The 26,856-nt window shown below is 36.0% G+C and overlaps 1 protein-coding gene across 1 annotated transcript in view; it reads right to left on the bottom strand.

Annotated features, from left to right (window-relative positions):
* khdrbs2 (KH domain containing, RNA binding, signal transduction associated 2) overlaps window positions 1–19,567 on the bottom strand; it is a 72,747-nt gene extending 53,180 nt beyond the window's left edge. Inside the window, exons 1-2 of the mRNA XM_067385243.1 lie at window positions 19,477–19,567; window positions 3,182–3,309 (exon numbers count right to left, since the gene is read on the bottom strand). Coding sequence (XP_067241344.1) covers window positions 3,182–3,309; window positions 19,477–19,567 — 219 coding nt within the window. The remainder of the gene's footprint in view (window positions 1–3,181; window positions 3,310–19,476) is intronic.
* Window positions 19,568–26,856: the final 7,289 nt, after the last annotated feature.

Raw genomic sequence — 26,856 nt, 5'->3', positions numbered from 1 at the left:
ACTGCCGTTGCATTTTCGAGATGGCAAGGGCCTTGCAACAAACTTTGTCTTGACACCACTCAAATGTACATAAGACGAATCAATGTTATATAGCTAACATTAACATTTCATCATGTTATAGAGTATCCTCAGTATGATATTCTAATGTGGATCTAGCTTACTGTTAGAGTGCGTTCACACTTGTAGTTCGGTTCGTTTGGTTCATTTGGTCCGGACCAAAGAAGAAAAAAAAAACATTTAGGGTGCGTTCACACTTGTCATGTTTGGTTCGATTAAAACGAACCCTGGTGCGATTGCTCGGATAGTGCGGTTCATTTGAACATATGTGAACGCTGCCATCTGAACCCTGGTGCGCACCAAACAAGCGGGCTGAGACCGCTGAAAAGATGGGTCTCGGTCCGCTTCCAAACGAACTCTGGTGCGGTTCGAATGATATATGAACGCAACCCGGACCAAAGACATGTAACCGAACCAAAAACAGGAAGACGAGACCCTAAAAAGGACAGAATCCTCACGCATGTCGGTTTTTCTTGTCATAGTCGCGAGTTTGCCCATCACAGGCATCAGACGCGCATCTCCATGCAGCAGATCATTTGTGTGTGTGACAGAGGGATTCCCGCCGGTGTTTTGACTACTTTACACATTTTATAAGCTCTTCACGAGTTCCCAGCTGGCCAAAATACCATCACATGCAGGCTACGCACTGCTACGCACACACAACGAGCGCATTTACCTCAGAAAACAGCATTGTTTTGGATGTTCGGTAAGTTCCGTCTGAAAATAGGCAATACGTCATAAAATCCGACCAATCACGTTGTGAATGTATCCCTATGCCTGAAGGTTCGGTATCTTTTGGTTCGGTGATAAAATTGCCAATGTGAACGCTAACCGGACCAGGACTAAATGTTTTTTTTTTTTCTTTGGTCCGGACCAAATGGACCAAACGAACCGAACTACAAGTGTGAACGCACCCTTAGTCCTGGTCCGGTTAGCGTTCAGATTGGCAATTTTATCACCGAACCAAAAGATACCGAACCTTAAGGCATAGGGATACATTCACAACGTGATTGGTCGGATTTTATGACATATTGCCTATTTTGAGATGGAACTTACCGAACATCCAAAACAGTGCTGTTTCCTGAGGTAAATGCGCTTGTTGTGTGTGTGTTGCCTGCATGTGATGGTATTTTGGCCAGCTGGGAACTCGTGAAGAGCTTATAAAATGTGTAAAGTAGTCAAAACAGCGGCGGGAATCCACCCTCACACACACAAATGATCTGCTGCATGGAGACGCGCGTCTGATGCCTGTGATGGGCAAACTCGTGACTATGACAAGAAAAACCGACATGCGTGTGTCCTTTTTAGGGTCTCGTCTTCCTGTTTTTGGTTCGGTTACATGTCTTTGGTCCGTGTTGCGTTCATATATCATTCGAACCGCACCAGAGTTCGTTTGAAGTGGACTGAGACCCATCTTTTCAGCGGTCTCGGTCCTCTTGTTTGGTGCGCACCAGGGTTCGGATGGCAGCATTCACATATTCAAACGAACCGCACTATCCGAGCAATCGCACCAGGGTTCGTTTTAATCGAACCAAACATGACAAGTGTGAACGCACCCTAAGGGGTCTCGGTCTGCTTCCAAACAAACTCTGGTGCGGTTCGAATGATATATGAACGCAACACGGACCAAAGACATGTAACCGAACCAAAAACAGGAAGACGAGACCCTAAAAAGGACAGAATCCTCACGCATGTCGGTTTTTCTTGTCATAGTCACGAGTTTGCCCATCACAGGCATCAGATGCGCGTCTCCATGCAGCAGATCATTTGTGTGTGTGACGGATGGATTCCCGCCGGTGTTTTGACTCCTTTACGCATTTTATAAGCCTTTCACGAGTTCACAGCTGGCCAAAATACCATCGCATGCAGGCTACGCACCGCTACGCACACACAACGAGCGCATTTACCTCAGGAAACAGCATTGTTTTGGATGTTTGGTTGTTTCCGTCTCAAAATAGGCAATATGTCATAAAATCAGACCAAACACGTTGTGAATGTATCCCTATGCCTGAAGGTTCGGTATCTTTTGGTTCGGTGATAAAATTGCCAATGTGAACGCTAACCGGACCAGGACTTTTTCTTCTTTGGTCCGGACCAAATGAACCAAACGAACCGAACTACAAGTGTGAACGCACCCTTAGTCTCATGCAGCCAACAGACTTATACATAGAATACCATTACAACTTTCAACACACTCAAATGCAGTTTAGTTTGATAATGTTAGACCAAGTGAAACAGCGCAGTGTTACCTCACTATTTTAATTTGTCAAATAAACTGACCTGTATGAGTAGTTTTTCAGCACTTGGTCGGTAGAACAAAATGTCCTTATTCCTTTATATTCCCCGGGACTCGTGTGGCACTGATATCTGTCTCTCATTAGCAAACGTGCCCTCGATTCTCGGCCACGCTCTGCTTCATACCACAGTCATGTTAAAAACATGAATGCATTCACTCACTCACCCATTATTTCTCCATAAATATTATTATCCATTGGCATGATGACAAGTTCCATGATTCCATGCTCATTGACTGCGTCATCAATCTGTATAAAGCACTATATCAATAAAGGTGACTTGATAATTGCTGGAAGCCCCCATAGGAAGTCGAAGAAGTCGAAGCCCCCACGTTGAAGTTCAATCAATCAACAGACTTGGTGCAAAACTGATCATGTTGCTGAATAAAATGCAGCTCTGTTGGCGATGAGAAGCTAAAATTTCCTAACAGATGCATGAGATGCCAGCTGGTAAAACATAAAAAAAAAAAAATAGGAGTTGGAAAAAAACAAGAATAATTTCCTGATTACAAAATTAGGCAGAATAATGTTTGAACAGCTAGAAACAGATGTGGCATGCCTGTTACTCTGAGAGAGCCAGGAACCTTTTCAGCTAGGACAGAAATATAAGGTGTAAATAACAGATCTGCAGTGCAGCACAAATCAGAATCTGACACCATCTGGTTTGCTCCTGCCAGATACAGAATGCATTAAGTCATTACCAAAAGCACAGCAATGCCATAAAACTGATGAATTGCTTTTGATTCTCTTTGATCTCCATATGACTATACATTGATTTGGTTGTCACGTCATCACTCCTTTGTACGTTATATGGAGCGCTGAGGTCTTACCTTAGGATACTGCTGCACCGGGATCAGCACGCGCTCTGAAAGTTTGATGTTTTTGTTGCTGATGATATCCAAGTATTTCTTCACCTCACCATCTTTTCTCAACTCATCTCCTTCGAACTTTTCAATCTCTAAATAAGAGGAAAAAAAAAACGTTGAGGTCAAATAATGTCATGCTTTGCCTCGATCGACCCAGAAAATCAGGAAAAACTCAAAAAAGGCTTTCAGATCTTCTCAGCTTCCAGTGGAACATTTATTAACAACAATTAAATAAACACTCTGCGTAGAACGTAACTTGTCGGCGTAAGCCTACTAAGCCCTTATTCGCATGACAAACACAAATTGAAAAGCTGCTGCGCAAAACTGTAATATTTTGTGCTTGAGGAATTTTATGGTGCTTTTGAGAATTGAGCCGGAGACTTAACAGCCACACAACATTAAAGAGGCTTGAAATGAAGCTGTCACCTGGGTTCCTCCAGGGAACCCCTTCTGTCGCTGCTAAATTAATGCTCAGCAGAATTGAGAATTATGAACCTGTGCAACTCGTGTAAAACATGGAGTGGGAAAAGAAGGGAAGAGAAGTCAGCAGGTGAAGGGAGGCCATTATTTTTCACCTCCCCTCTGGAGAGACTCTCAGCTGCTTAAACCTACAGAAAACCATATTCTCTCGCTTTCATTTCTTACTGTATGTAGGAGCGAGGAGCAGCATGAAATTCATCCCAATGACTTTTCAAGTTTTAAGTTGTCCTGGAGCGTGTAGTGGTCATTTGTGAATACATCACAGGTTGTCTGTGGCAGTTATACAGCTCTTGTCCCCTTTATACATTTAACAGAAACTTAATGCTTCCTCTGTAATGATCACCTTTTTTCTAAATAAACTACTTATTGTCTTAAAGCTTAACAATAAAGTGCTAGAAAGCAATTATTTGCAGTTTAAAATATAATCTTTTAGAATTATGTGCAAAAACAGAGGATGAACTCGCACAGAAAAATAAATAAAATATGAGACAAGTTATTTTGAGTTTTTTTTTTTTTTTTTTTTTAGCCAGCTGGTCTCAAGGTGATTTTTAGAGGATGTATTGAGTTAGCTCCCCTCAAGTTCACATAGGCATCCTATCAGAGTAACCACAGGTGTAGTTCAGCACATCAAAAATGAACATGTTCCAGCAATTTTTGAAAATCAGAAGGTAGGCCTACTTTGTGCCTTTTAAAAATACCTTTTTCCTTCATTTCGAACAGAATATCGATAGTTTTATCACTTTAAACCAGTGGTTTCTCAACCTTTTTGACTGTTATCCAACACAATATTCAAAGATATTTCTGGTCTTATGACAATGTTGCTTGGTTTTAAACTTTTTTATTGATATATTAAATTAATTAACAAGGCCCTGTTGCACCTGGTAAGATGCATTTTGGTTGATCGGATCACAAGTGGACGAGGGAGACGCATACCCGTTTACACCTGGTATTTTATTCCATCTCCTTTGTCCAATTTCACCCACGTTTTTCCTAATTTTTTCAAGGGGAGGGTCTCTGGGCAGGTAAATGTATGGGCTTTTCAGATCTTTCAATCTAATGGACAAAATAAACCTGTGCAATTTACATATGAACATGCCCAGAGATCACAGAAAAACATACGGAGAGCATGAGCTTTCTGCTTTTGTTTCTTCAGAGAGTAGGTGGTCATTTGCGATGTTCGAACACATTCAACCACATAAGCGTTTACACTATGAAAGCAATCCAGTCGAATGCGTTTTCGACTACCTCTGGAAGTGGTTGAAAGTGGACAAGCTCAAAACGTTTTAACACCCCATTTACACCTGTATTTAGCGTCATCCACTTCTTAGCGTCATCCGTATTTAGCGTCGTCCACTTCTTGCATCTTAATACCAGGTGGTTCCAGAAGATATGTTCTGTATTCCAGAACTGTTTTCAACAGAGAGAAAATAAAAAGAAATCTGATCTCCGTTTACATCTTGGTTTTATGTATTTATTTTTAGCATTTTCATTTAGATTAGATTTTATATATTTTACTAATTATTAATTATTATTTATTTATTTAAATACTTGCGACCCACTTGCTTAGGCCCCCCTAGTGGAACCCAAGTTGCGTCCCAAATGACGCACTATACACTATGCACTTATACACTATGTACTTGTGCACTATGCACTCATCTTTGTAGTGCGTGAATTGTATATGTTTATTTTGTCATTTAACAACGGAGTACGATCCTCCCTTCCCCTCCACTATGTAATTAAAGCTGCGACAGTTGAGTGCATGAAGTGTCCAACATTCCACACTTAATTTTTTCTGTTAATTTAGTGCATCATCCGGGTATTTAAAGTGTACTTTTTCTTTTTGGAATTTTCAGTGTGAACACACTTCTGCACCATTTGTACTTAAAACCGTCATAGAATAGTGCACAAGTACGCGAATTGGGACGCACCTCCAGTCTCCTGGTTAAGAACCACTGCTTTAAACCAAAGACTATAGAATAACACAATGTCACTCGTATTGTTTTGAATGGGAGAAAGTGTAACGTGCAATATGGCGGAATAAGTCCCGCCTTCTAAATAAGAGCCAATCGCTGATTGGTAAAGTCATCACGTCACTTCAGCGGCCGTTAGAATCACCGGTTTCTATAGAAACAGTCAGACGCGCGCCTCCGAAGAGACGCGTATTTAGGTCTGCGCATTCGCATTAGCTTGATCCAGCCTGAAAAATACTTTTTTTTTTGTCATGATTCGAGCATTTAGAAACTAAATTTATGAGCCGGGTGTTGTTAGATTTCATTAGTGATTTCAAATATGAAATTTAATCGTAAGTTTTGGCGAATTTGATGTTTCCCCATTCAAAGAGATTGCATGATGCCCAGGATGCCCGAGAGGCGTTTCAAAGATGGCCGCCGAGTGAAATGACTTGTCTTAAAGGGACTTTGTTTAAACCTAACCTATTTTCACTTGAAAATCTTCTTTACTAACAAGAGTTAAGTTCCCGTTTGAGGCAATTCATGAACTGGAGAGTCACAGAGGCCTTGCTTCTTTGTGTGCCCTTCAGCTTAACACTTACTCTCAGGCAGCTTTAAGCAAATAATGGCAAAACATCAACAACAAATGACAACAGTAGGAAAAGGTGATATTTCTATCACAAAAGTAAACAATGACACGATTTAATTTAGTTTGATTCTGATAATTGAGTTTTGAACCTTTTTTTGCTATTCTTCCTGTCATCTTTCTCTTTTCTCTGGCTGAAAGATACAAAATAAATCAAACAAGGCTGAAAATGAGGCATGTTTGGGACCTAACAATATGTAATGCTGATAAATTATTTTAGGAACGCAGCAATAGACACATCCTGAAATAATATTTATTTCTGCAAAAACAGACATAAATTGTAACATAAAAATGTAAGAAAAGTATAAGTTCTTTGTGCTCTTGCTTATGAATATATGTTCATTTTAAACATAAAAAGCACTTCAGTACAGACTCGGTTGGCTGCAAATGTATCTCACTGTAATCCACAGGGAATAGACTCATGCTTTGTTTATTTCTAATGCTATTTTATTTGCACAGAAAAGATTTGATCAGACAAAAGCTGCTGTATTCCTTTGACATTTTGCATCATACAAACTGCCAGAGAACTAAAAAACAAACAAATTCAACATGAAACTAACAACAGTGCTGTAAGACCTCATGTGTTTTTGGATTTCATTGATTTTGGATGGCCCTACACACAAGGACAGACACCTCTTGAGTATGGCATGCATGCATGCTTGACAACCCTAACTAACAAAAGTCTCTAGATGCTATTTAGGAGATGGTGATCTGATCTTATTGAGTGAGTAAAAGACCAAAAAAATCCACAAATGGGCTTTTAGTTGATACATATAACAATTTCAAGGGTGAGTGGTCCTGTGGAATGAGTATCACAGCATAATAAGGGAAGATTCAGGCTTATATTCTGGTTTGGCTTCTATAAAACATTTCAGCCCAGCTTGTTTAAAGAGTGCCCTATACGGTCACCAAGGCATTAACAATTGATGGTTAAAAAAATCTATTTAAAAAATCAGCAAAATCTACTTGCTGCACAATTTGTTCATTTTTAAATTCCATCCTCTTGACATTACAATAAGCAGGAAAAATGTGCATATCACAGAATGAAACTGAATATCAAATTTATTCACTCATCTATGGGCTCTGTGAAGTTTCTCTACGGTTGTAATTCACAATAAGATTCTAGGCTGAATTCTATGATCCTTCTTCAGCTTGAACCAACTGGGTACAATTTAATGGATGCTGGAAACATCCAAATAATAATGTTCTCAAAGACAAAAGAAAATGTGAAAAGACATTTGGGCCTAAACAATCTGAGGTCGATCCATTACCACAAATTGACCAAAAAACAGGCTGGCATGGTTTTCCGAATATTATTTGGAGTACCACAGCCCACAGTATTGTTCCCTGATATATAATACATTTTGCACCCCCTGATTCACCTTTTCTAACAATCCATCAAAAAGACAACAATACTAAACTCTGAAGATTTGCAGATAACCTCCTGTTGACTGGAAAATGAAATTTCTACCTGAAAATGACTTTCACATTGTAAAATACATAAATCTGACCTGATCAGGTCCGCGCAGATATTCAAAATCACCCACATTAGGATAATACTGCTATGAAAAAGGGAGGTAAATCACCCTTTTGTTCTAGTGAAATACAATTTTCAACCTAAAATCATTTCTAGGTTATTCATTACAATTCCTTCTTGTCATTCCCATTTTGTGTTCACTTTTTCTCTGTAATCTGTAACAGAATCAGTGCATAATTTTTTTGCTCTCCCCTGACACACTTGTACACACATCTAAAGCTACAAAGAAAGATGTATTTTAAAAATGATTTCATCCAGCTAAAGGCGATGACTCACAGGATATGGAGGAGGCAACTGGCAAAAGTGAAAGATGTGTAAATTAGTTTGGGATAATTGTATGTTACTCAAACCAGCCTAGTGTGTAATATTTCTTAAGGTATTTCTTAATGTACCATGGATAATACCCATCCCATTCAGAAAAGACAACATAACATGTTTATAACATAAATCCCACATTGAAGGATATGCTTGATGTGTAATAAAACCCACACTAAAAAAATGCTGGGTTAAAAACAACCCAAGTTGGGTTGAAAATGGACAAACCCAGCGGTTGGGTTAAATGTTTGCCCAACCTGCTGGGTAGTTTTATTTAAACCAACTATAATTTAAAAATTGCTATATGGCTAGCTTAAAATGAACCCAAAATAGTTGGGAAATTAAAAACCAGATGCAATTAGAGGCAACAATAATAGACAAAAGGTGAATGTTTATTAATAAGCTTTAATATTTTATTAATATAAATTTAATAGTTTAATAGTTTATTAATATAAATGTATTAATAAGCAATTTAATAAATGTTTATTGTTTAATAATTATTCATTGAAGATTAATAAATGTTCATTTCCAACATACTTTGGGTTAATTTTAATTAAGCAATACAGTAATTTTTAAACAATAGTTGAGTTAAATAAAACTACCCAGCAGGTTGGGCAAACATTTAACCCTATCACTGGGTTAAAACAACCCAATTGCTGGGTTTGTCCATTTTCAACCAGACTTGGGTTGTTTTTAACCCAGCATTTTTTAGAGTGCAATTTGGACACTTTCAGTCAAGAAGATGATTTAATATTACAATATTTGGTAGCCCTTACGGAACAAAAATATATGGAAATATACTGCAAAATATAACACAATATAATACATAATACATTTCCATGACTGGAAAGGAGAGTAAATGTTAAAATTAAGTGCTATTTCATGTGTTTTGCTCAATATTGATGTAGTGGGAGATCTGTTAGTGTTAAAAGTTTTATTATTTTGGAATTTAAAAGGTTTTCGTGTATGTGTGACTTTTTGGGGGTTATCATTGTGCTGAAGAGTACAGTCTGTGGTTAGGTTTATGATTGGCTGAACACCATTAAGACTAACTTGAAAATATGGAACATTTAAAATGTAAATTATTATAAAATATAAGAAATGTGTTACATACAGTAATATATTTTACCATATACGTGTTTATACTGCATGAGTAAATATATCTGCAATATATTATGCATGCAGTACCATATCTGATCAAATATAAGTATATTACTGGATATAAAATTACATATATTCTGATGTATTAGTAAATATATTCAATATATCAAAAGCGGCAATTCCTTATGTATTATTCAATATATTGTAATATATTTAAGCAATCTATTTTTCTGTATATTTTCAAATATAATGTTAAATCATGTAATATATTGATCATTCCTATATAGGGAAATATATTTTCTTTCCATAAGGGAGTGCTTGTGACTACACTTGTTCACTACTAACTAACTGCTGTTGTCTACAGTACTACTTTTTTATCTACTATTCATTGAGCAATGACCACCTTTGTGAATTTTAGATTAAGATTTAGACACTACTTAAACTTTTATTATAAATCTTGTTTAGAATTCTAGAAAACAGATTTTGGTTTAATCTGGTTAAGAAAATCACACTTACAGTAAAACAGTGTTTCACCACTGGAAAAGATAGGCTATATATATATATATATATATATATATATATATATATATATATATATATATATATATATATATATATATATATATTGTTACAGTTCCCTCGTCTCCAAGACTCCATTTCCCATGATCCTCCTGTTTCTACACCTGCACTCACTTCCCTCGTCAGCTCCTCATCATCACCCATCACCATCACCTGGACTTCCTCGTTTGCACTCCCTATATATATGGACTCACTCCCTTCACTCCTTGTCTGTTATTAATGTTATATTGTAGTGTTTGGTTGTGTGTTATGCTCCTGCTTTCATTAAATACCCATTAATTGTGGATGTCCGTATACGACTCGTCTATTGCAACCAGCACCCGTAACATATACATATATATATATATATATATTTTTTTTTTTTTTTTTTAATCAGTGCTGCATGATGAAAAAAGCTGTCTGTGAAGAGGGATTTTTAAAAAATGTACAATCTGTATATTTCACATAAGCCATGGAGATGTCAAAAGTCTTAAGCTGACAAATAAACTGGGAGATATGGGTGCAGGTTACATGGAAAAGGGTACACTGTTCATTTACATATACTGAAAATTCATTAAAATGTCAAAATATGATCAAATTCTGATTGATATCAATATTCTTGTGCATGTAAATGCAGTCAATGAACAAAAAATACAGACACAAACTATTCACTAAACAAGGCATATTCAAAGAGTGAGACTGGTATTTTTGAATATTTTGCTATTTAAAACTTTATGCTTTGAAATGTTTGAATATGTCACTTCCCAGCACTATGATTTTACAATAGGCTTTATAATATTTGTTTTAGATGACTGAAACTCATTTCAGTTTCTGAATATTAAAATTGTTCCATCTCAACAAATATAACCCAAGTCATTACTATTAGAAACCTCTTCTCTTTTCATTTCTTTCCCCATCATACATCACCTTTCATCATGCATCACCCTAATTTACATTACTTAATTAACCTTAGTGGCCCAGCGGGAATGTACATATTTTTATAGTTTAGTCAGAGGTAATATTTACATATCGTACAGCTCAAGACACTGAACCATTAAAACAGTGTAATCTTCTACATAAAAACAGAAATAGATGCTTCAAAGTCAAATACACTGATATCAACGCTGACATTAAGCATTCATATCTTTGCAACAAATGTGTTGTAATGATAAAACAACAATTCAGAATGAATGATAATGGTTTTTCCCAGATGTTTCTTAAAGGGCAGGAAAAGACACTGAACGGTAATGTTTAACCTCCACAATAAAGAACATCCTGTCTTGCTTCCTAATTAGAATAAAAGTGAGCCTGACGTGTGCTGCATCACTCCTCTCACCTGCTCTCTGAACTTCTAATAAGTGGGAAAATAGACTCTCAGGAAGGATAGCTGGTCGACAGATGTCAGCACAGTTGGTTTCCGCACCTTTCAGGCAGGCCATAACAAAGTTAGAGTGCCGCTAAATGAATCAGGAGAGTTAATATATTACAAAGGGTTTTTTAAATGTAATTATCATTTAATCATGTTTTAAAAATATCAGCTGTAATAAACAGACCTGTTTATACTAGAATATCAAATTTCACCCAGCAGGTATAATCTACAGTATATATGTTTTTAAAAGACGTCTCTTATGCTCTCCATTGATACAATATTCTGATTAAAAAACTACAGTAAAACCAGTAATTTTGTAAAATATTATTACAGTTTAAAATAAATATTTTATTTCTGTGATAGAAACCACAATTTTTTTTGTTTGCATGGACTTTGCATGGAACCAGTAACTAATACTGTACAGATGCTTTTATTTTGCAACTGTTTATGTTCGCTATGTTTATGTTTACTAGGATACTTGCCAAGATGGGCATTTTGACATCATTTTGCATGAATTTGTCTGTTCAAGTGCAAGATGACATGACAAAGAACACAATTTAGTATTTGCTCGCTGTCTGAGAAGCAACTTTCTATGAATGTTTGTGCACAAAACACAGCCTGTGAGTGCTGAATTGAGTTCTCTTTTGCTCTTCTTGAATATTTAAATATGATTTATTTGAGGTTTAAAAACACATGCAAATGATAAACATATAAATAGCCAGTTTTCCATTACATATTTGCGCAAATCTTTTGTGATATTTTCTAAATCTCAATTAAAAACTATTGCAAAATGATGGCTTTCCATTAACTGATATTAACTAATTAATAAAAAACTAAATTTTTCCCTCTTGCGATAAGTCATTCCAAAAATCATGGCATCAGATGTTAGTAGGTTTAAGTATATCACGGCACTGCATTAGCCATTCTTTTTAATCAAAGACGTAGGTGTGTTAATGGCAAGGAAAGCCTGTATGAGATGTTTCTCCATCATTTCTCCATCTGCTTCAAGGTGTTGATAAATTGTGGTATTTCTTTGTTGTTTAGAATTCATATTATATATATATATATATATATATATATATATATATATATATATATATATATATATATATATATATATATATATATAATATGTTTATGTTCACTTAAGACATAACCAACTTTATATATACACTCATACACACACACACACACACACACACACACAAAATACATACATACATGAAACCAAAGTGTTTTCATATTCATACATCAGTTCATAAAACATATATGTGTGCACATATTACAGACTGCACACAGTTAGACTGTATTCATGGCGCTTTTGACAGCTCAATAACAGTAACATAGAGACAAAAACACAAAAATGCCTAAAATCATTCTGACATGCTTTTTAGCAAATCTCATTTCTCCAACACAATTTAAATGGCTCCCCAATCATAAGAAGATTCCTTAATTGAACTTTTGCCGGGGGGCTCATATTATGCATGAATAAGGAAATGACTGTGTGGTTGTCATGCACTAAAAGGACGAAATGATGTCTGCTCCAGCTTTGCTCAGTCTCCTTTCACACAGTGCTACAGATGAGCAGAGAAGAGCACAGGGACAGAGACTGCAAGCTTTTAGATCCCACACATTTGCTTCACCTATGTAAAGCCCCCAACATATTTAAAAATTAAATCACACACTTAATTCTGTATCCATTTTGTTCTTTTACCAAAATGCACATTAACATCTGCCACATGTATAATGTTGAGCAAATACATGCAAATTATTCCGGGAGCACAAGGACAATTCCATTTGAATCAGCCACCACCCATTCTTCCCGAAGAGTGGTATTTCATCAAGTCCCCAAACATGCTCACATCGAGAGTGCTACTCGCTGGCTCTCACAGCAAGTGTATAGGCATCCCATTTTTAGAAGGTGTTGCTGTAACAGTAAGAAGAAAAGGAACCTGCCATCCAGCCAGAGAAAAAAATGGCACTTGGGAACCCTTTGTTCCAGCTGGAGTTTCAGGCACAATCTATGCAGTGTATTTCACTGTACGTATATCTCACAGCCAACACAAGTTGCCTGTGCCAGTTATGCTACAGAGAAAACCAAGGAACATGGTAAAAAAAAAAATCCTGGTAAAAATATCCTGGTGGAATATATAGACAAAACCTGTCATAAGTAATAAAAAGTGAGCTTTGTAGCTTATTTAGAAAAAAAATGTTTGTAACTATGTTCTCAGAAGAAATGCATTCAAACATTGAAAAAAATATTGTAAAAATAAAAATGAAAAATTCTGAACTATTTTCAGCCACTCCATTATTCTTTCCACCAACCGTGAGCCGCACAGGATTGTGGGATATTTTAAACAGCAAAGGATTTACATCTACACTGCCTTCAAAAACCAACTCGGATAAAAGCACTGTTACTCACTGGAGTCAGTTGTTCCTTGATGCCTTCTTACTTCCAAATACTGCCTCCGATGGCATCATTTTTTAGTTTTCACAGCCAATAACTCCAGAAAGGCAACATGCTAAGAATCATGATGCTGAGGCTCAAATATACAATGAGGTGTATGGCAATCATTTGTTCCATCAAAAAAAAAAAACTTCTAGTAGAGTAACAATTCTAGTATCTCACAACTACACTAGGCCTTCCTGTGGCCTCCAATGACAACAAACCATAAAAGAGACCTGGCACGTCCCTTATTATTTAGAACAGGGTATCAAGCCATCTATCAATTTCAGCTGTGGAACAACATCAACATATTTATCAAAATATTAAGGTACCGGGGTTAACCTATTAGCCTGCACATGATTACTCTGTGATAGAAAGCTGTGGCTTGATAAGTTTTCAAATGGGAAGCTGTTAGGAACAGCTGATCCTATCAACATACCCATTTTAAAAAGCTTGCACTCTACATACTAATGTCCAGAAGATTGCAATAGTTGGTCTATCAAAGTCTGTGGCTATGCAATCCGCAGGTCATATTTATACTAAATCAAGTTAAAAGGCTGCTTATGGAAACATATCATTAAACATTCATTTTATCTTGAGACACGTTCTCTGGCCTAATGATTTAGTTTTGTCAGGACAAGGTCACTGCTAGATCACACATTTGATCAACTGCATTTATTATCAGTAATTTAAGACATCTGGAAGCATTTGACCTGTCATAGATGTGTGTATTAAAAAAAGATTCACTTGAATATCCTGGTTAACTTGGACTGCAATCATTTGTAGTTATTCTACAACCACTAAACTGAATCTATGTTAGCCAGAAGCAAAGAAGGTTTATAAATTGCTGGGTAGTGTAGCTTGATTAGCCTCTGCTGGTATGTTGTAACTGGCATTACAAAACATGCATACACACACACACACACACACATGCAAGTGTACAATAGTACATAGTGTAATTTTTTGATGGTTCTTAAATGCATTCTTTGGCATCACACTTTAAGATACTTTCCAGTGAAGGTCTTTGGGACTATTTGTATTCTTGTGGAGCTGCCATGAGCAAAAATCTCATTCCATATCTCGTACTACGACTTGGTGATGCACCAGCTGAGCAACTGCCATTGAGGTGAATGGAAATACTAACAGATAGTATAAGAGAAAGACTAACAGCTTTCTCTATCTATTACGTCTTTGGTTATGATAGAGGGTGACTGATTACTGAAATATGGCACTCATGCTGTTCTATATAATTAAGGGTGTAGTGGTAGAATTTTCCCATCAGGCACAGCAATCCTTAAGAGTCGTATATTAGTGTTGTTTACAGTACAGTTGTGGAAAAGCTAAATATAATCTATGTACGGTAAAAGCAGAATAAAACTACTTCTACACTCTCAGATTAAAAAAAAAAAAAAATTGTACCACTTTTTACTTGTCACCATCTACCACAAACATCTGTCCAGCAACAAATGACCAGCTGTTTTAATCATATAAAAGCACTTTGATTTAAATGTTTTGTTTTCATCTCCACATTGAAAAGTTCTTCAGGGAGGAAACATTCTGCTAGAAAAATCCAGCTTGATCTTTAACACCACCTTGTAAAATCCATTCCTAAAATGTTGTTGCTAAGCAGATTTTTTTTTTATGTTTTACTTTTTGTCCCTATGAGGCCAAAGGCTCTATTTAAAAAAAAGGGAATCTGAAGTGGATGCCATTGCAGTCTGTCCTTTTCTAAAGTAAGTAGTTTGCATCAAGTCACCTCTATAAAAGCAATTCAGCAATGTGCTTTACAAGATCAAAATGACAGACTGGAATTTGAAGCATTCTCTTTGTTCCCCCAAGAGGAACAGCTTATTCCAGGTTGGTGGTTCTCTGAAGAGGACTGTCTAACCTGGAAATCAAAGCATCTGGATGGAGAAGACACATAAACTTTAAACAGTCTCCTTCAGTCAAACTTCCCTATCTCTCAGTTTCTGAGACAAACCTGTCAACCCATTTTGCTTATATCACTTATGTCATGATATATCATGCATTTTATTATTATATGTTCCTTGATGTTCATTTGTAATGTTAACAATGTTTTTTGCACAAATAAATATTATTCTGACCCTCATCTGAAATGATGGCTGGCTCAAGAAAATGGCCAACGTTATGATTGGCTAACATCATTGCAAAAGTATCAATGCTTTAAAAACATTATCCATTTAAAAACTGTCATTTACTGACAAGGCATTATCACAGTGTTTACTTACAGTTTGTGATGTAGCTACAGTCAGATCCAATACAGTTGGCTTTGTCTTTCAACAAATGTTTCTTTGCGAACTCTCCATTATATTGTGCCTCCACTCCAAAAAATGCTGGGTTGTTTCAACCCAAATTTGGATCAAATATGGACAAACCCAACCCTTGTGTTAAAAAAGTAATAAAAAAAATCATTACCCAATGGCTGGGTTCGTCCACATTTTACTTAAATTTGGGTCGAAACAACCCAGAATTTTTTAGAGTGTCATTTACAAAACAATTTGCAGTCAAATGCTCCAAACCAACATATAATCCTCCGGCGCAATCCAGGACACAATAAATAAAAATAAATCATCCACTTGTTCATTATGTGGGTGTCATTCTTCTTTCTTTTTTTTTTTTTTTTTACAGCGAGTAGGGTGTTTTAGTTATGAAACTGTAGGATGTTTTACTTTTAAATAAAAATACTGTAGTATTGATACCAATATACAGATTAACTGGAAAAAAGTCATCCCCTATTATATGTTGCACAGTTATATCTGTTGCAAGGCAAATGATCTCCTGGAAAACAGCCAAAAGTTGACCAGAATATCAAAAGCTTTCCCTTTATAATCTAATTTTGTGTAGCTCTAAAAAAAAAAAAAAAAAAAAAAAAAAATTGATTTGTTGCACTAAAATATATCTTGATAAGTATCGCTTCTTTTTTTCACATTATAAAAACAAAATGTAAAAAGAGCTATTCCAATCATTTGTGCAAGTTCTTTCCCAGTGGCTATATTGCACTGGAATTGCCGTTTCAGAGAGGTCTAGACGTTCAAGTTACGCAGCAGGCATGGGCCATTTGCTAAAGTGCTTAGTCGTCAGTTGTTTCCAGGCCGCCTGGTGTTTAGGATAAGTTACGCTTGTATTGATCGCCGTTGTAATATTAATCACTTTCCTCTTAAAGGGTGTGACAAATTTTGGACCAAAATAACTAAGCTGTGAGAGGCTCTTTGCCTGAACTATTCTTAAACCCAAAAACTTTGAAAGGGAAAGTATTTGATGTAAATTCCTGTAATATCCCAAAATGTACAGCAAACATAACGGTGTATAGTTTTTAATCTTTAACAAGAAAACACATGTTAAAATGTAACCTGAGCTTGGGTCAGAATAATTTTCTATCCATGTTCAGGTTGGCTGTACTGTTCACTGGCCCTAAAGGTACAGTGCCAAGAGGCTTGACTATCATACGACATTCTGAAATAAATAAAATATGTGCTTGGGTAAATAAACACTGGCAGACTACCAGTGGCTCAGCATGAAATTTAACGAACCACAAGGTTTGCTTTTTTAATCCTTGCCACTACTGAAACAGTCCTACTAATGTGCTACCAAGGTGAGAGATAATAAAGTTTTTTTTTTTCTTTTTATGTATTTTGGAGTAAATTTTATACTTTATATTATGATGTAATTACATAACTCTGAACATGACAATAGCTAAATAAGAAAATGAGATTCAAATAAATACAAAAACAAAAGACAAACTTTTTTCTTCATGTCTTGGGGCAAAGCACTACAAATTATTTCAAGTCTTTTAAGACAGTGGGTATCTACTTACATTAAATGTGACCCACAGGAGACTAAGTATCTTTACTAGACTGCCACTAATTTCCATTAATTCCAGTCCAATAAGCCTTTTTGGGCTAAGGCAAAATATTCAGACTGAATAATGGTGACACAAGCTGTATGCAGGCTTTCACAACCATAGCCAATTTAGTTCATTTGAAAGATAGCATGCAAATGACTTATTATCCCTTTTGTGAAGAGACATGTTATCTTGATTTGTTTTTAAGATTATGACTAATTATTTTGCACCATTTTGAGATTTTTACTGGACATGTTTGTTACCTACAGAAAACCCTGGTAGCATTTTCTCTTCTGAGAATGCACAGCCTGTTTTAGCTTCCAATTCTTCAGAATCTAAATCGGCTCACTCTTTTCTAGCTCTAAAATGAATAGATTACTAGCCTGGTCACATACATCTGAATGATCTGAATAATCCTTCCATATTATCATGGGCTTGAAGAATGAATTTTGTTTCTGTAAGAAGATGAATCTAACCTTTATGAATTAACACAACACAACAGATACATGTGCTGCAGGTACACTTCTAAGAAACAAACCAAAAAGGTATTCATGTTTTAATGCATGTTAAATCAATGTTGCACTTTATTTACAGTTTACACGTTATTTACAATTTCCTGATAACCTGGACCAGTTACAGTGGTTGTCATTTAATTACATGCATGCTTATTCAACAGCACGCACCCCACTGTGCTCCCCTGCACTTGAGATAATCTGAGCCAGTGTGAGTAATTTGTAATAGCCGTAATTGCCTCTTAATTACTCTGCTTACTATCTGATGAGCTGTCAAGGACTGCTTTTATCTTATCTATAATATTTTCAAATAGCAATGCTACCATGTTTGGCTGTCACCATGACCTTACAAACATGAACACTGGGGTTGGCAATAAAATATTTCAGCAACTCCCTGTGCTGAACATTACATCGATAGAGATAGGTTAACCCAATATTTGAACAACAGAGCACCATAAATATAATAAAAATTGAATTAAATCATAATTAGGCCTAAAGTTATTATTTTTCATACAAGTTCATATAGGGCTTTCAATTTGGTTTTAAAACGTGTCAGTAATGATTAAAATTAGGCAGTCAAAAATGACGCTCACGAACAAAATTCGCTCGTTAGGCAAAGGAAGGAAGCATATATCGCGAGATTTTCATCGCGATCATTTTTAGGCTGTAGTAGGTGAAGCATGACACCATATGCATGATATAAATAAATGATAAATAGCCTATATATCACAACTTTGTGATAATGTTTGTGTTTTGAATTTAATGTCTTGATCAAACAGGTAGCCTATTTAAGATGTGACGTTTTGGTCGAGACGATCATCGACAGATGCGCTACGTAAATAACTTTTACATTTAATAATTTAGCACGTTTCATTTCTTAAGAAAAAAAAAAACTAAATTTCTTTAAAATACTCGACTGCCCTGAAAGTTATGTATAATTAACATACAGATTAGGCTATTAAATTAATTAGAATGAGAGATAGCAAAATGTTAATCTGAACATCAGATAAATTGCAGTAGCCAATGCAATACACCTGCATCTCGAAATCAGGGTTTAATTTCTGTGATAAAATAGCAAGCGACACATCGTTGTAGAACATGAACTTTTTGAACGGCAGAACAGCCGCATATTTGTTGTGGTTTATGTTGCACGAAAAGGTGTTGCTTCTAATTTCTAATCGGACGAAGTTGAGTACCAATTACTGGAGAAGCCAACCCTACACACAAAAATTATTTCTAAAGACCAAAACTGTCTGTGAACAATTCCCTTATTTTACAATACAAATTATCACCTGAAAACATAAACGAAACACCTGACACGCCTGATTCATTCTTACATGGTTCAAGAACGGACGTCCATATATCAAACAGGATTAATGAATATTTTATACGCGATAACGGCACAAACAATGTACAGCAGCGTCACCACACCAAACAAATACGATCCTAATAATGATGGCATGAAGAAAGCATAGTTTACTTACCTTCAGCGAGAAGGCGCATCGCGTGCACGAACGACGGGTCCAAGCTCTCCTTCTCGGCAACGAGCTCTGGCAGGTACTTGTCCTGATCCATCACTGGATTCCTCTCCTGAGCACCGCGAGTGCAGGTGAGACGACCAAAGTGGTGAGTGATGGAATGGGTGTGCTGTTGTTGCGTTTAAATAGACTGCGTAATATCGGGGAGGGATCGTGTGGTTTTCGCGCACAACGTGGAAGATATCAATGCAGTGTACCCATCTCCTCGAGTCTCTCATGTAAAACCTCCCACCTCAGACTCCGAATCTGTACTCTCACTCCGCCCATCTATATCTGGATTGGTCATGGAAAAGAGCAAACTGCATGCAAATGTCAGATATTGTCTATAGGATCGAATGGGGGGACATTCTGTTAGTAACCGCTGATCTGTCACCCCTGTCCATGGTTCTGAACACCAACTCTTCTATGTAAATCTAGTTTTTTTTTTTACTATCCTCCAGTAGTTACATTGGATATCCTTTGCATATTCGCTTTGGAAAGACATTAGACAACAAATGTATGTGAACAGGATATGCAAGTATGGCTACTGAATCCAGCATGAAACGATGATAGTAATCATTCTCCATATGCTTAATGAAAATAGTGGTAAAGAGAATTCTGTCAACTGGACATGTGAAATAATATAAAATCCAGGACAAACATAAGTTTTCCCATTGCAGACGGCATAGTTGGAAGGGAAATTTGGTCACGGCCATGAATACTAATCAGTGGATTTCCCATTTGCCTCAGTTTGCCAAGATGGATTAAGCTGTTGTGACAGACAGTCACAGATAGTGCAAACACACACACTAACACTTAGCCAAGCAGCTAAGCACATATGAGGGGGAAGGAGAGATAGCCACAGAGGAGAAGGAGAGAGAAGATGCAGAGGGAGAGAGAGGCAGTGAAAGGAGGAAGAGGGACAGGACCAGCTTGCCTAATTAATAACTGAATGGATTACAGTGCTGTTGGCAAACATCTGCACCCCAAGTGTCATATTTACTGTCTGCCTGTGAACTATGAACATAATTACAGAATACTGGACCATACAGAGAGAGTGTCGAGCGGTAGTGCTACAAAAGTAATCAAAAAGTAAAACATCAAAAAGTCTCATGTGAATATTGATTTATCCAGAATATTTCATAATATAAAAATGGGTTTATGAAAGTAAATCATGCTTATGCATAGATAAAATATTTTTATGTATTCAAAAATGATATTGTGTAATATTATATCACACAACAAGCCATGCAATCTGAAAGGTGTATGGTCAAAAAATATTTATAATGCGTTATCCATTTCGGTTCGAATTACTGATGTTTATCAAAATATACATTTATATCATGATTAAGCTCTTTCTTAAATCTTTTATTTCTAAAACCAAAGAGACACTTTCTGATTAGTCCTACTACCTTCTGTACATTTCTAAACACTTTAAATGACTTTTGCTGAATTTAAATGCAGTTTGGGTTCTCACTTTAGAACATCTTAATTTCCTCAAGTGACTTCCAATTCATGTATAGCTGACAGGTCCATGTTGCATTTTACGCTTTAACACTCCGGATGAAATCAGTTTGGCAATAGGATAATCAAATGGATTTGGGGTTTCTATATTGATTCTGAGGGAAGTGAATGGGAAGGGATTAAGGAAAAAGAAATAAGGGTTTGTGGAGGATCAACACCTTCTATACATCACTCACCACTCAATATAATGAAACCATTCTGAAGGGCAAAAGCAATCAGTTGCTATGATATACGCTTCTTTTGACTCATTTCTACAAGATGAAAAAGAGTTCATTGCTTCATCAAAAGATTGTGATGCATCAAAAGTCTCTCACTTAAGCTAATTTGTTGCTTCCGTGTTCTCATTTTTACAAAATGAGTCTTTATTTTGATATAGGTGGGAGAAAACATCAGTGGATGACAATTTATGGTGATACCACACCATCAGTCATTTCCTATCACTTTTGTGTTCATACCAGACACTGTAGAAATAAATAAAAATATAATAATAATGCTGCTAATTTTGAACTTCTGAGGCAATTGGTCAAAAAAATACAATTAGATCAATGTGGCATAATTGACTCTTTTGCTAGTAAGAATGGCTTTCTGCAGCACTCTAGTGGCCAAAAATAACACAACAGGATCAAGTAGATGCTGCTTCTAAAGACCCAGATTTTACATTGAATGAACCAAAAGTGTTAATCGTACATAAAAACCCTTAATTTTAAAGGGATAAACAATATGCACATTTATTAAACATGGTATAAGCTGAATCATTTTGGTTTCTAATTATTACTTGAAATTCAGTGGTTTCATGCTGTTGGCAGACAATAATTCACAGCACAAAAAAAAAAAACTCTGGCTAGCACACGATTTGTTGTTTGTGATTTTGTTTTTGTTACCTGCTGTCCTTTGCCTTATGCATCATCAAAACTAGATGGGACCGTTTTTAATTGGCAAGGTGACACATTTAACAAATATTAGCTTTCATAAATAATCTTTTAAAAACTAAATAAAAACATCTGTCATTAAAACTTAAGAGAAAGCTTTTAAATTCAATACAGTATATGACTGTCAACCATCAATATGTCTCCTGTGTTGTTTTTTTGCACTTTTTTCCTGATTTTTTTTTTTTTTTTTAAGATCCAGTCATTCATTATGGATTGATGACACATTGAGCACTGAATGATAATGAGACTTTAAAAATGCAGGGGAAAATACATGATGAATTGCAAGGCTGTGACAGCACCATGTGTTCGGAATAATCAATCTTTATTATACAGTCAAAATAAGTAGAGCTATAGTAAATTAACTCTACACCTCAGAGCAAGCTGCCTAACTAAAAACAAATAACATTTAGTAGTGAGCTGCACTTTCATGAAGCACTTTTGTGCTTATCAGAAACTTTGAGTGAATGTAACCAGCACAGGGATGATAGCTTTGGTATTTTAGCAGTCTCAGATAGTGGAAATGCAATAGCCCACAGTGTGAATTATTAAGCAGTACTATTGAGAGAGAAATCAGGAGAGGGGAGGAAATGGGGTAATGGGATATTAAGTTTTGCTCAATTTGAGGACTAAAGGTTCACATGGCATCTCAGGCCTTTGTGTCACATCAACCTCCTGCTTCTTTGCTTGAGATTTATGTATTATTTTTACAAGCTTTCTGCTTCACACAAAGCAATCCATTCTACCCTGACAGGTGGATATAGCTAGAGACAATGCTATAAAACGGCATACGCTGGTAACAACTGTCTTAGTTTGTAATACATTCTGTTTGTATTACAAAACTTTGTAGTTCAGGTGGGAACCAATGCAATCAAACATTCATAAAATTCTATCAGAATTAATCAATTAACTGTATATCAAAAATATGCCCTAATATTGTCATAATTGCAAATGTATATTTTGCAAATGTTAATGTGTGATCACATTTACCGTTACTTGGTGAAATTTCACGAGCCATTCCAATACGAATCTGCACAGTCAAAAAAGTTTGCCACACACATTTTGCTCATGTTCAAGTTAGTCATGCAAATACACTGCACTGACCAACAAAAAAGCTGCTTGGTTTGAAAGTGACTTCTGTGTGAGAAGTGCTTCATGCATCTCTACGCTATTGACAACGGACCTTATTTTTGTGATCGCACCTTTAGTCAAGTGGCTGATGAAACTCAAATTGATGCAGGACTGAACACATTCAAGCACTGTTTATTTGTGGATATCAATTACTAAACTTTGTTTTCAGGACTCCTAGGTCAAAGCCTGTGGCAATCAGAGGCCTAGAGGGACAGGTCACACTGGTTTTTCATACATATAGAGCACAATATGTTATGTCTATATCGGGCAGTAGAAGTGAGTGAGTGGTGGGCAAACGATTATTCGGAAGTATTTAAAGATTATGATTCATAAAGTCCAGCTTTCAGGCAAAATGTGTTAAGGCAATGTTAGGACAGCAGATCTAATTTAGGCTTATGATGGTTAAGGCCAGAGCAGATAATAGCTGGCACTGCCCCTGGCCATAGTAGTCCACGAGGCCAGCAGGGTTAAATAGTGAGTCTGCAGTATCCTGACAAGCCCAAACTCTTTGTCATCCACAATAATTTCCACTGTGAGCTCCCTCGTAAAGGAAAGTTTAATAAGAGCCTCTGGGCAAAAAAAGGGAATATGAAAGACCTTACATTACTAATTGAAATAGCTTTTTTGACCCACAGGGCATCCTAATATCAGCAGTTATTACAGTTTGCCTATTCTACTGAGGGCGCTCTCCATGATCAATTAAGATTAACTCATTTTATTGCTCCTCAGGCTACTTGTAAACAGTTCTGGACATGTCTTGTCTTTTGAGGACCACTACTGAGAAAAAGAAAAACAGTACCCCATAACTAAGAGTTTGCTGTATATGAAACAACATGTTTTCAAAGAGACCTAATCATTTGTCATGGAAAAAAGATATAGGCTACAATGCCAGTCAATCATTTGGTGATGGTAAGATTTTTTTAACGTTTTTAAAAGAGGCCTCTTATGCTCACCAAGGCCTAATTTATTTGATCAAAGATACAGTAAAAACGGTAATAATATAGTAACATAATATTACAATTTAAAATAATAGTTTTCTATTGTTAATATATTTTAAAATGTAATTTATTCCTACGATGGCAAAGCTGAATTTTTCAGCAGCAATTACTCCAGTCTTCAGTGCCTTATATCCTTCAGAAATCATTCTAATATGATGAGTTGGTGCTCAAGAAACATTATTTTATTAATGTTGATAAATATTTTTGCTGACCCCAAACTTTTGAACGGTATATACAGTAAGTTTCAAAATATAAACTTAAAAGATAAAAAGACATATCTAGCTTCATGACTATATTTAAAATGTATATAGAAAAGTGTTTAATAATAATAATAGATGTTGTAATTGTTGTAATGTAAAAGTGTCATGGAAAACAGATAAGCACATGTGTTTAGTGTGGACACCTGGTTAGATGAATGCTAGAATTAATGATAACAGTGATTATAGATTAACTCCACCAGACCCTCTATCCTCCAGCTAAAGCTTCAGGCATCATCATCACACTAGTCATGAGTACAGTTTGTGACATACCGGGTGCTACACATGGAATATGCCCAGGGAAAATGATGAATGAACTATTCTGTAAAATCACAGTGAAATTTACTGCACGAAGCGGTCGAAAAAATGACGAATGGTCATAATCAATTCAACGACATTACAAGAATCACAGCAGCTTAAACCAATGGAGTCAAGCAATGGTACAGTCAGCCATTTTTCTCATTCACTTGTGGTGGGGGAATCTGATATATTTAATTGCCACAAATGCACAACATACAGAATGTTTGTAGAAATATGTGGCATTGATTTTAAGAAACAAATGGTTCTAAGGTGCAAATAAATGTGTAAGTGGAGAGCAATGCATCACACATTTTATACCTCCCCATACATCACAGCGCGAGTCATTGGGAGTGTCTGGCATTAGTTTTGCCGTGTGGCAGAAAAGGAAATGAGCTTGCAAGCATTCTCAGGGACAAACAACAGCTAGTATTTCCCTTCTCATTAGTTGCAAACCACATCTAAATAAAGAATCCATAGCTTAAGTGTTTGATCTCCCAGTTGTCTGAGCAATGCTCAGATCAATATGCAAGGCCCACTAGGAGAAATATGATGCGTTAATTCATCATTAACCCAATGAGATTGGGTTAATATGTGCCCTTTAGCTCTAAAGTGCATTTTCTTTCATTTTTTTCCTGCGCTAGAGAAATCCGTCAAGCTCAATCTGAAAGACGTGAATTGCCTGATGATTCACTTCTAGACATGAAACATAGATCACAATCATCTTTTAGTTTTCCTCATGCCATGACTTGTAATGAACACATCTATTCAACTCAGTCACCATTAGTTATCATACACAATAATCTCAGATTCTTGAAGAATTTTCAGTCGGTTAGCAGATCACTGAGTTATGGTGTGTATTGTATTGGTTGAGAGATTAGAACATTATATTGAGTTCTATTTAGTAAAATATTAAAAGAGTTCTCTCTTTACAATAAAATGACTAAGTATTAACCTGTGGTGTATATATTTTATCAAATTCAAATAATGTATGCAAGGAGGTAAATGGATAATCAGGAGATGCTACGAAGCAGTCTGGACTCTTTAGGTCTACACATAGGCATAGATTTAACTGTATGATAGGAACATGTCCAGCTACCAACATACATTGAGACATTACTTAGAGGTGTAAAGAGTACCTGAAAACCATACTTGAGTAAAAGTACAGATACCTTACAGTGAAAATGACTCCATTACAAGTTACAAGTCACCAATTTCAGTACAACTTGAGTAAAAGTCTTAGAGTAACTGATTTTAACAGTACTTCAGTATTTTACTCATACTAAATATGGGCTCAAAGATGCACTAGACACCTGAGAGTCATGCTGGTGAAAAAAATAAATAATTGATTTGTAAGATGAGAAATCATGTTCATTATCTAAAATCAAAATAAAACTGAACATCTCAATACTGCAATAAATCAAGGTCGACACAACAGCCTCTTTAACGTCGACAAACTCTCAGTTAAGCTCAAGTGCACAAAAAGGCCATAAATAAACAATATCCTTCAAAACGGTCTATTCAATATAGCAGATAAATTAATTAATATTAAGTCAAATTAAATAGTCAAAGCCTACTTAAACTGGTTTCGACCTCATCATCGGCTGCAGTCAAGACCTCATCTCATAAATCAAACACCTGCGATACAGCAACCTGCTAATGCACTCGCATTCAAGTAAAGTAACCTTGTTGACAAGTTTGGGTGAGTAAAGGCAAAATGCACAAGATATAGTACCTTCAATGCCTTTACATGGTGATATTGCTTCTTTATAGCAGAAACAAACTGCTGCAGAAAAAGTAAGGTGCCATGTAAAATGTAATATGCAATTGCATTACTCATCACAAATGTATTGGAGTAAAAAGTACATTTACTTGTTCAAAAATGTGGTCAAGTAGAGAGTAAAAGTATATCTTTGATACAACTACAAAGTAGCCAAAAAGATAACTAATTACATTTACTCAAATACTTTACACCTCTGACATTACTGTACCTGTCTGAAAATCTGACAAAAATGTAATATTTCGTGATGGACTAGACCTAACAAAAAAGACTTGTTATGAGGGAATAATGTTATTTTCCCTAATAACAGACTTTTTCACTGTTCTTAGCACTAACAATTATCACTGATTTAATCACTGGTTATTTTTAAAATGTCTGATCTCTGGGTTGTTTCCTGCCTCCTTGCACAATGTTAAAACTTATGCACTTGTCTA

The sequence above is a fragment of the Chanodichthys erythropterus genome, chromosome 5 (genome assembly GCF_024489055.1).
Source record: "Chanodichthys erythropterus isolate Z2021 chromosome 5, ASM2448905v1, whole genome shotgun sequence".
Classification (NCBI taxonomy): domain Eukaryota; kingdom Metazoa; phylum Chordata; class Actinopteri; order Cypriniformes; family Xenocyprididae; genus Chanodichthys; species Chanodichthys erythropterus.
Note: the sequence above shows the minus strand (reverse complement) of the source record. Positions and strands in the feature narration are given on the sequence as shown.